Source organism: Dipodomys ordii, unplaced genomic scaffold (assembly GCF_000151885.1).
Source record: "Dipodomys ordii isolate 6190 unplaced genomic scaffold, Dord_2.0 Scaffold190, whole genome shotgun sequence".
Classification (NCBI taxonomy): domain Eukaryota; kingdom Metazoa; phylum Chordata; class Mammalia; order Rodentia; family Heteromyidae; genus Dipodomys; species Dipodomys ordii.
The window spans coordinates 352,585-364,707 of NW_012267406.1; the positions used below are offsets into that span (position 1 = coordinate 352,585).

At 38.7% G+C, this 12,123-nt stretch overlaps 1 protein-coding gene across 1 annotated transcript in view; it reads left to right on the forward strand.

The window, feature by feature from the left end:
• Positions 1–12,123, forward strand: part of Dnajc5b (DnaJ (Hsp40) homolog, subfamily C, member 5 beta) — a 56,037-nt gene that overhangs the window by 9,718 nt on the left and 34,196 nt on the right. The window contains exon 2 of the mRNA XM_013034486.1: positions 2,162–2,289. Coding sequence (XP_012889940.1) covers positions 2,171–2,289 — 119 coding nt within the window. The 5' untranslated portion in view covers positions 2,162–2,170. The remainder of the gene's footprint in view (positions 1–2,161; positions 2,290–12,123) is intronic.

Sequence of the window (12,123 nt, forward strand, 5' to 3'; positions counted from 1 at the left end):
TCTTTCTTTCTTTCTTTCTTCAAATAGAGTCTCACTCTGCCAGGGTTGGCTTTGATCTCTTTCTTTTTTTTCTTTCAGATAGAGTCTCACTCCCCCAGGACTGGCTTTGAACTTGTGATCTTCTTTCTTCTGCTTCCCCAATAGCTGGTCTTACAGGCACACATCACCAAGCTCAGATCTAAGAAATCTGAAAAACTGTACCACAAAATTCAAAATTTACCTTTTTCTTTTCAGTACTAGGGTTTGAACTCAGAGGCTCATGCATGCTAGACAGGCACTCTACTGCTTGGGCCACACTGCCATCCCTTTATGCATTGGTTATTTTCAAGATAGAGTTTTGCCTTGTGCTCAGGCTGGCCTACAGTGCAATCCTATTTGTGATTCCCCACATTGCCGGAATGACAGACATTCACCACCATGCCCTGCCATTGGTTGAGATGAAGTCTTATAAACATTTTGTGCCTAGCTAGCCTCAAATCATGATTCCCTCAATCTCCGTTTTCTGCTTTTATAAGTTAGCTGAGATTGCAGGCTTGGGCCACTGGACTTGTCTCAAAATTTATCTTTTTGTTTCAGAGAGGGAGTGTTTTGAAAACAAGGTATCAGCTGAGATTGGACTTTGAACACACTATGGATCCCAATACTAGCCTTGAACTTACAATACTCCTCTCTCAGCCTCCTGAGTAGTGGGATTACAGACATGCATACCATACCCATCATTTATGATCATGCTCAAGTGTATGCCTTATCAGCATTAGATACATTTACAATATTAATCTCCCCTTTACCACCATGTATTTCCAGAACTTACTATCTCAATCAGAAGCTCTGCTAGTAAGAATTTCTAGTTTCCCATTCCCTCCAGCTGCAACTATTCTCTATTCTACTTTTTGTCTCTGAATTTTTCAGTTCAAGTACCTCATATGAGTGGAATACAATAAATGATCACATATGTTTCACTATATGTATTCTTTGTGACTAGCTTATTTCAAGAACATAATATTTTTGAGGTTCATCCATGTCATAGTCTGTGTCAGAGTTCCATTTCTTTTCATGCATCTATAATATTCCTTTCTATATACATACTATACTGTTCATCCATTCATCTGCTGATGGCCACAAATGTTGTTTACACCTTTTGGCTTTTTTGCTTAATGCTGCTATGAACATTGGCATAACTTTTGTTTAAAAAAAATGGGTCAATATATTTAATTCTTACAGCTCCAAGTAGTAATGCACCTTTTTTTCTTCAATTTACGGAAAAAAAAAATAATGGAGCTGGTAATAAGGAGGCCAATATTCCTACCTGGAGTTTCTAATTATACTGTACTCTGAATAAATACTGTGCTGTCCTTAATACAAATATTTGTTCTTTTTTTCCTTGAGATTATTATATCCTGGATACAACATATGCATTATTTCTAAGTCCTGAAGACAGCTTTATAAGAGAAAGGACTATTATCCTATATATAAAGCCATTAGTGCTTGGAGAGGTGAAATGGTGTTTACAGAAATGTCCCCAAGTTGTACTTGTCTTTTTGAGTTCACAAAGTCATAATGCATCAGGAACCGGAGACAGCCCAGTTTCTTCTGGATTGACCAAAGGATAGAAGCCATCCCTGAAGCAGAACTCAGGCTCACTGTTGGATGGGATGAGGGAGGACTGGGATTCCACAGCTATAGAGAAGTTCTAACTTGGGTTCCATATGAGACCAGGAGTTTTTTTCTATTAATAAAGAAAGAGACTTGTGCAACAGAGATAGAACAACATGGTCTATTCTTTTGTTTGCTAAATTTGGAAAATATGCCAAAAAGAAAGTATTCAAATTTTACACAAAGAAAACCAAGCATCCACATTTGCCTAATTGATGAAGACTGACTCTCACAACATCTGAATCATGTAGGTATTTATATCACATTTTGCTTCTGTGGAGAAAGTGAATGTCCACAGAACTTTGGGCAAAGTTCTTTCTCCACTTTTGGGACTACTTGTGCCCATTGGTGCTTTGAGACTCAAAACTTTTTCCTGTCTGGTTAATTTTGTCTCCACTTTTGTTTCTTATAGCTAGCACACAAAGATACTTCAGATTGCCATTTCACAAAAGATTGAAAATTACCAGTGTGTATAACCATGGTGATTTTTCCTTCTTTGGGTTTGCAGCCTGGGAAAATGGAAGATAACATACCTAACCAAAGACAGCGGACTATGTCAACAACTGGAGAAGCTCTATACGAAATCCTTGGTCTGCAGAAGGGAGCAACAAATGAAGAAATTAAGAAAACCTACAGGTACAGAGGAAGTGCAGTGATGACATTTCCTGAGCTTCTGGTGATAGTTGTTTTGTGACTGGCAAGTGGCTCTGGTTAGACATAAGCTTCTTGTGGACACCAAGTAGTCTGAATTTTTGACACCAAATGTCCTTGTCTGCAACATAGACAATTAGGAATAAACAGACATAGCAATGATTTTATGAATCAATCAATTTGGTGATGGCAGCTAGGACTTAGGAAAGGATACCCTAGTGTTGTGGATCTGTAAGGTCAGAGCAGAAAGAGGAAGGAAGGGAGAGAGCAGAAGATGGGAAAGGAGAGAACCAATTACAACCAATAGCTGTGATTTAATTTACATGATATAGCATCAGTGAATCTGGAGGAAGGATGTTTCAGTAAGAGTGGATTTGTTCCTAGCCACTATCCACCAGGGTGGATTTAACACACTATTCAAGCTCTAACTTTGAAGTTTCATATCTATCTAGTCTAATTCTACATTAGCTACATTTGAGAAAAATAAAAATATCCATTTATCTAACACTTAGAAGAATAATATATATTTCAGGCTGGGAATGTGGCTTAGTGGTAGAGTACTTGTCTAGCATACCTGAAGCCCTGGGTTTGATTCCTCAATACCACATAAACAGAAAAGACTGGAAGTGGTACTGTAGTTCAAGAGATAGAGCGTTAGCCTTAAACAAAAAGAAGCTTAGGGACAGTGCCTAGGCCCTGAGTTCAAGCCCTGGGATTGGCAAAAAAATAATACGTTGAAATATATATAATAATATCTTGAAAAAATATATTAATGCAAAATAATTTATTATAGAAAAAAATTAAATTAAGGTTATAGAAGTTTAAGGTGTTTGAGTAGGCAAATTTTTAGCTATTTATGAATTAAAAAAAATTACCTGGTATGGTTTAAAGCCTCTTTTAATAACACTGTTACAAAAAAAATGAGCTCTTACCTTATTACATTTATGATTCTGCTTTTACATGACATATCGATCTATATAGATTTTATTTTGGTGTAAACAAAACTTTTAATAAACCATAAATAAAGGAATAAGATAGGATTCTGGGTTTACTTTTTTCTGAATCACTAGCTCCCCAGTATTTATTGAATTATCTATTTTTATCTACTAATGGCACATCCATTGGCCTTTAATTGAATTTCACCAAGTGATAAAACTATAGAGCCTAAAATGCCTTCAAGAAACTTGTACTGAAGAGTAAATGACAGAGATACAACTGCCTTTCTGTGAAAACGTTGGGATCTGGCTAAAATCAATATCAGCCTTGCAGCTATGTCTCCCTCAGGGCTCTAGACAGAGAAAAGTGCCTGCTTTTCATTTTTCCCTATTGGGAGGTAGGTGGCCCCGCCCGCTGCAGACAAAGGTCCTTGCTGAAATCTAGATAAGAATCAAAGCAATTGTGTCCAAATGGACAGAAAATGCTCCAAAGGGAAAAGTATGCTAGACTACCTTGTCATTCTTTGTGTGTTGTTGTTGTGGGGGGGGGGGCTTTGTATGGGGTGGGAGCACCTAACCTGGGTTTTGAACTCAGACCCTGTGAGCTGTCCCTGAACTTTTTACTCAAGGCTAGCACTCTTCCACTTGAGCAACAGCTCTACTTCTGGGTTTTTGGTGGTTCATTGGAGATAAGAGTTTCATGGACTTTCCTGTCTGGGCTGACTTTGAACTACAATCCTCAAATCCCCACCTCCTGAGTAGCTAGGATTGCAGACAGGAGCCACGGGTGCATGGCCCTTACAATTCTTAAAACTCACTTTACGAATTTGACTTTTAACTGTCTTTATTAATTTTCAAAGTTAAAATTTCAGGTCATATCCTAATTGGGGCATTAATTATGCTGGGCTGTTTGCAAGTTTAATAATTACAACATAAATCTTTCCATGTAATCAGTGTCTTGCTATTAATTTTGTTTTAATGTCATACAAATATTATTTTTTCAGCTGATTAGGGTACTAGTATGCTGCCAAAAGCATCTATTTCTATCTAAATTACACATTTGTATTCTGCAAGTTATTCAAAATGTATGAGCAAGCTGCAAATCCACTGAGAATATTCTTCTTATATTCTGAAATCTGGATCAAAGCAGAGACAACATGGTGGAATTAAAATTCAGTGAAATTTAATAAAATTACCAACTCTTGAATCCATTCACAGTTTGACCTCTCATAGAATTTTTGGTTGTTCTGTTGGAAATAAGATTGAGTTAAAAGCTTCTTTTTCTTCTTCTTCTGAAAATCTCCTTTATTATATCTTTACTTATGTGTTTATTGTGCCAGTACTGGGGCTTGAACTCGGGGCCTCACATTCTTACTTAGCTTTTCTTGCTCAAGGCTGGCACTCTACCACTTGAACCACAGCTCCACTTCTGGCTTTGCTGGTTAATTGGAAAGTAGAATCTCAAGGATTTTTCTGCCTGGGCTAGCTTTGAACCATGGTCCTCAGTCCCAACTTCCCAAGTATCTAAGATTTCAGGCATGCGCCACCAGAGCCCAACTTTGGCATCTTCTTTATATTATATTTTAATTTTGTGGAGATATTATAGTCATTTGATTAAAATAAAAATATACGACTAGTTATCCAAGAAAGTCTCCCTCTTACTTCTTATTCCCCAGGTCACCTCCTCAGGGGAAACAGTATTATCAATTGTTTACATATCCTTCTAAAAAACATCTTATGCTTACCTGAGCATATATAGAGACCTTCTAGTCTGAGAAAGACTGAGTAGACTTATTTCTCCTGGATAATCATAACTCTAATCCTTAGAAAAACAATAGAAAAGACAACCAAAAGAGAGCTCTGACAGGAAAAGGATAGTAAACTGGCTATGGACATCGCATTAAAGGAACAACACAGTCGGGACATCTTATGACCCCTCTCCCTTCACCCATCTGGGCTTGTCCTTTCCTATCATCCAATTTAGAAATCCTCCAGGGAGCCTTGTGCTTCTTCCAAATTGATCAAAAGTCCCCCAACAACATTAGATAAGCCATGCAGAATAGCAAGAAGGGTAATGCTTTCTTTTTTCACCAGGCTGATACATCCCTCTCCTATCCACAGACCTCATCTGACAAAGGACATTAATAAAGGGGATTCCATTACAACAGGCACGAGCCAGTAACTGCAGTAGAGGCACCCAGCTTAGTGAAGTTCCTGTCAGCTCCTCAGATACTATCACCAGGTACCTGGAGGCTCAGAGGCAAGAGGCAAACCTTACAGATCAAAATGTCACTAAGGGGTCTGAAAATGATACTACCAGTGAAATTACCCAAGAAAATAGGATGAAACCTACAGAGTTCTATAGAAAACAGCATTTCCTAGCATAGGAATAGAGCCAGAGTTCCTTAGAATAATAGCAAAATGTCACCATGTAATTAAAATCACCCATCAAGAGAACCAAAAAAATCACAACTTAAATGAGAAAACCATTATCTGACTCCTACAAAGACATGAGACAGATTCTAGAATTCTATGACAAGTGTTCAAAGTAAGCATCATAAAAAAGATTTAGTCAACAGTTACAAATTATTTTGAAGCAAAGAAAAATGCAGAAAATCTAGTAAATAAGTAAAAGTTATATACAGAAAAAAAAGTTAAATGTATTCATAAAAGTGAGAAATAACATTAACTTGACAGTAGAACAGAGCTGATGCAAGGTATGATCAGTAAGATTGAAGATAGAGCAATAAAATTTGCCCAATCTGAACAACAGAGAGAAAGTCAGTCTAAGCAAACTTTGGGACATTCACAAAATGATTCAGGATTATGTCATGAGAGTCTTGGATGAAGAGGGAGAGAAAGAACAGAACTGTAAGAGTACTTGAAGAATGAATAGCTGAAAACTTCCCACATTTGACAAAAGGTATAAACTTACAGATTCAAAAAGCAGACATTTAAACTGTAGGAACTTTTTACTTATCTCCTGTTAGCTGTACCAGTCAGTGATAAAGTAGAATTACAAGTTGTATAGGCTTTATTGTTTATTACTGGTTTATGACCTTAATAAAGTGTAATTATGAATAACCAGCAGGGTGTTTTTAACTGTGATGATTGCATAAAAAAATCTCAAAATCCAGAAGCACATGAAGTTTTCAACTTTCCACCCTGCCCATTTTTGTAAAACTGCAACCATCTTGGGACCTTTTAACACACACACACACACAAACACACACACATTTAAACTCAACCAAGCTGTAATAAGTGTAATGGTAACTGTTTATACTGTGGTATGTTTTTGATTATGCAAGACAATGAATGCTTTCTTTTCCAGTTGTCTTTGAGAATAAAGGAGAAAGAAAATCTTCAGATGCAATGATTTTGTGTAGCATCTTGTTTATCATGTTTTGTAAATAATGAAGTAGCTTTGACCAATTCAATTTAGAGATGGACTGTAACTTTGCTTACAAAAATTGCTATTAAACTCCTGCTTAAGGTGTTCTAATTTTTTGTGAGCACACTAAAAGCAAAAAAATAATGTGAATGCAATGTAACAAAACAACAAGAACAAAAACCAACAGCAGAAATACTGAGAAGATGAACCCAAAGAAATCTATGTCAAAAACAAAAAACAAAAAAAAAAAGAAATCTATGTCAAACACAACAGAAACTCGTGAAAATTAAAAGCAAGGGAAAAATCCTGAATGCAGGTAGGCCAGGGAGGAAGGATGCCTTACCTAGAGGGAACATTAATTTGAATGACAATATATTCCTTGTCTGAAGTAACAAAGGCCCGAATGAAGTGGGGAAAACATTTTTCAAGTGCTGAAAAGCAAAGAATGCTCAACTACAAATGTAGTAACTGGTGAACTAAAGCTCAGGAATTAAGGGAAAATTAAAAATTCTCAGATAAAGGAAATCTGAGAGAACTTGTCACTAGCAGATCTAATTTTATGAATGATTTAATGAAGTTCTTGAAAAGAAAAAGAAATGATAAATAATCTTGACTATGAGGAAGGGAAAAAACAATGAAGGAGTTATAAATTTGGGTAAATAAAAAACTATCCTCATGAGCTTATAAAATATATATGATGGGGACTGGGAAGGTGGCTCAGTGGTAGAGCGCTTGCCTTCCATGCCTGAGGCCCTGGGTTCGATTCTTCAGGACCACATAAGCAAAAAGAAAAAAGCCGGAAGTGGCGCTGTGGCTCAAGTGGGAAAGTGCTAGCCTTGAGCTGAAGAGCTGAGGGACAGCTCTTAGGCCCAGAGTTCAGGCCCCACGACCGGATTCCCCCCCCCCAAAAAAAATATATATATGATGAATACAAAAATTATGCCATCATTTCCCTTCCTTCCCTCTTCCTTTCTCCCACCTCTCTCTCTTTCTCTCTCTCTCTCACACATACTATTCAACCATTAAGAAAACCATACAAAATAACATTACAGATAAGATTGGGATTCAACCAACAAGAAAGCTATACAAATTAGCACTACAAATAGGATTTACTTTAGAAAAGTTCAACTAATTCACAGATGGAGAAAAAAAATGAAGATCAGAAAACAAAATTAAAAAATGATAGGCCTAAGCCCTATATTTCCATTTTTATACAAATAGTGATGTATTAACTTTCTTACCCTATACATTTTAGCACTGTCCTTAGTAACAGTTTATAGTCAGTTTCCTCATTCTTTGCATACTGCCAACAAACACCATGACACAGATATCCAAGAATTTAATCAGTTTCTATTAGTAGATGTTTAGGCTGTTTCCCTTCAAGGTTGCAATATGTGTGTTGGGGGGCGGGGAGGAAAGGGGAGAGTGGGGCTGGGGAGCTTGAGCTCAAAGGCTTGGGCACTGTCCTTTAGCTGCTCTACCTCTTGAGCCACAGCTCTACTTTTGGTTTTTTAGTGGTTAATTGAATTTAACAATCTCTTGGACTTTCCTTCCTGGGCTGGTTTTGAACCATGGTCCACAGATCTCAGCCTTCTGTGTAGCTAGGATTACAGGGGTGAGCCAACAACCCTTGACAAGGGATGTCTTTTTCAACCAACTTTGAGCAAAGAAGCTCTCTGAGAAGAGAGGGAAAGCCCATTGCTCCAGAAAAATAGATGGAGGTGAGGAGAAGAAGCAATCTTGGCTCTTATTAACTTCCCATTTTTGCACCTGGTGATCTCAGATTCCTGGAGCAAGGATTCAAAGGACTCAGCTAGTGCTGAGTCACATGTTTATTCAAGTCAACTATCTCTGAGGTTTGAAATCACCCCTCCCACTACAACTCTCCCAAAAGGAAATGAGGAAGTGTTCTCCAAGATGGTAGTACACAGTTGGTAAGGAAATTCTTGGCACCTCTAGTCTTTTGTTCTTTAAGAGAATCACCATTAATAATGGATTCAAAGACCTGCCTTAGTCTCTTCTGTACCTAAAGCTAAGGTAGGATTTGCAAAGGAGCTTTTTTCTACATTTTTCTGAGACTCATCTCTACTTTGTTGAGTAGCTAATAGATTGGAGTTCCCTGTGGCCTCAAAGGCAGCAGGGGAAGATGATAGACGAAGGCTTTTATTGTGTTAGCCTTTCAGGTACTAAAGCTCTTGCCTCATTGAGATCAGTGTTTTTTTCAAGGTATGTGAAGCCTTTTATAGAAAAGCATGGTGAAAATAACCAGGTACTATTGTGATTGAAAAAATATCCCCATCATCCTTACACCTCTAAAATCACCTTGCCATTTGATGTTGCTGTTCAAAATCCATTTATCTCTTGTGCAAGGTTGAATTTGAGGTCTGTATTAAAAGTGACACGTCTCAGACTGAGAGTCTGACTCGTCGTATGTAGTGAGTCCCATCCGGGACCCTCACTAGGTGAACAAGCCTACCTAGCACCACAGAACACCATCAGTCCATTAGGTGTAAAGTATAAGGCTCACTTAATCAAATGTTCTTGTTTCTGGGGTAAGTCTCTTAATCCCTACCAGAGCTTCCATGAAATGGAAAACTACTTTTTTAAATTTTATATTGCCTGCGCATCTTTACCACGCTGTCTGAAGGAAACTCATTTACGTTACGCTTTTAAGGTTCTGATATATGTTGAATGGCTATGAATTTATCTTTCACTTATTTGCATTAACTTGACGTTGGCATGTTTTGCCTTCTCACCTAATTCTAATCATCTCAGCTAATCTCTGTGTGCACAAAATATTGGAGTTAGAAAGCTAATTAAGGAAGCTGGTGAAGGAGATAGACACTAATGAATGGTAGAACAATGGACTCATTGAGAAGATGGTGGCTGTGTTGAAATGAGGGACGCAAAGATTGTTCTGTCTATGATTTCAATGCTCAGATCTTTTCAAATGACTCAAGACCTTGGGTCTCCACAAAGTTTCCATCCCCTATTTCCTTCTCGGGATCTCCTGGAGCCGAAGAAGCAGTTCATCTGTAGGATTGTCTGCCTCCCAGCCATGCTTCTACTCTGCCCTTGACGATGCTTTGCCATTTTCTTAGTGGGACAGGCCATCATCACTGCCACATCCAGTCCTGAGCTCCAGACTCTACTGTTGCAACTCCATTACTGCTCATCAGGGCATAGCTGAGTGGTGGGCACAGCAGAGACTCACTCCTCACCACTGTCTCTGAGTCCTCTGACCACTCTTTAGGCTCAGAGGTCCCATCTTCTATTTATCTTGAGACTTGAAAGCCATCATGGCCTGCTGGTAGTGCCAGTGGGAGGTGCCAGCTCCCTCCTCTTCACCATACCCTATGTGTAGAGTCTTCTGTGAGAGACAAAGGCCGGTAGAAAAGTTCCTTCCTATGCTCCCCTCTCCCCACCTCCCAGCGAATCACAAAATTGGAAGAGACTAGTTTTGTATATCAGCAGTCATATCTTTGCCTCATGGATAAGCTTCATCTTTCCCTGTTGACAAAATTCCACATACTTTGGTTCACAGGGTATCAGGGGACTCATTGGTTGAGTCTTCCATTTCATTCAATGTCACTTTCTGGAACTTTCTGGAAATTTTCTTCCAAATTTAAAGAGGTGAGTTGCCTCAGAATAGACCCAAGTGAGGCAAATTCTATTTCCACAAGGAGCAGGAAAGAGTCTCATTTCTGTGACAACCCCAATCTGTGGTGTTTTCACCCATCTTTATTAGCAATTATAGGTAAAAACAGAGGCTGCTTATGAATAAAGTGTAAATGTCAGGGGAATGCACGGTTAATAGAAGTGTTGTAAATATTTACAAGGCAGAGTGGTGATTCAACCTCACAAGATTAATTGAAATTAATCTCTATCAGGCACTAATTTGCTTCCTGAGTTCTAAAACCTTCCGCTGAAAAGAAGAGTATATGAGGCCGTGTTGGAGTCATCTTTCAGGTGGTCCATGTAGCCTTCCTCTTGCTTTATCAAATTTTCCACCTGCTTCTCTTAATTCTTCATGTAGCAACAATCTGTCATTCCTACGACCATTATGATCAATAACTTTTCCTCAGGTCCACACTTCCCATGTCTAGCTTCCATGCCAAGACACGGGAAAAATGGAGAAATGTCCAAGAAGCCCAGAGAAGAGCAGGTGTTCAACAAAGCTTGAAGAAAGGTCAACTATCAGAGGTTTAAAAATTGGACCACTGCATTTTTCAGCCAGGATATCATGGAAAGGTTACAATGAGTTGAAAAGTGAATGGACCTTGAAAAGGAAGAGAAAAATTCATAGACAATTAGTTTAAAGGAGAGGTAAAGCAAAATGTTTTCCCTTTTTTGGCTAGCTTTGGGCCTTGAACCCTGGGCCTCAAGGCTAGCTAGCACTCTACCGCTTGAGCCACAGCTCCACTTACAGCTTTTTCTGTGATTAATTGGAGATAGGAATCTCATGGACTTTCCTGCCTGGACTGGCTTTGAACTGCAATCCTCAGATCACAGCCTCCTTAGTAGCCAAGATTACAGGCATGAGCACTGGCCCCCAGCAAAATGTTTTCCTTTTTATTTTATTTTTATTTATTTATTTAGTTTTTGGTTGTGGGGCCTGAACTCTGGGCCTAGGCTCTGTCCCTCAGCTCTTCAGCTCAAGGCTAGCGCTCTACCACTTGAGCCACAGTGCCACTTCTGGCTTTTTCTGCTTATGTGGTGCTGAGGAATCAGACCCAGGGCCTCGTGCATACAAAGCAAGCACTTTACCACGGAGCCACCTTCCCAGCCCCTTGTATTCCTTTTTTAAATATGACATGAGTGTGTCTACTTACTGATGAGAAGGAGCTAGATGGAGACATTACTGAAGACAGTGGTGTTGGGTCAATGATTGATCATGATTGAGGAAAGTGAGCAGAGAGATGGACACGCTGGCATGATCAGTCTTATAGAGGGAGAATTCTTCTTGTTTCCAAATAGGGGAAAGGAAGGGTTGGTATAATTACATAAAAATAGTAGAGGAGATAAGAGAACATGAAGAATGTGCATCCTTCTAACAAATTTTTTATCCTTTCTAAGTAAGAAGTGAAATTGTCTGTTAAGAGAGGGCAAGGGAATAAGGACCAGGAATCAAAGGGTGATGTAGGGTTAAACACTTGTCCTAGGAAACACAAGAGGAAATTCACTGATGTTGAGCCAAAAAGATTGGCAAGTAATGTGAAGGCAGCAAAGGAGAGAAATAGTGTGTCTTCAGTATTCCCATTTTGCACAATTGCTCAGCAATATTGGTCACCCCAGAGATGAGAGTATAATTAGTGGGTAGCCAGCATTGTCTTCTTGAGGGTGTCAGAAAATCAGAATGTCTAAGGAATTGAATCCGATTATTTGAGTTGCATTCAAGTGCTTGACAATGAGGGTCAGGCTGTAAAGGTAAGGAAATTAATCCAATGAGACTCCAGTCTAGAAGAATATGTCAGGCAGGGTTTAAAACATGGG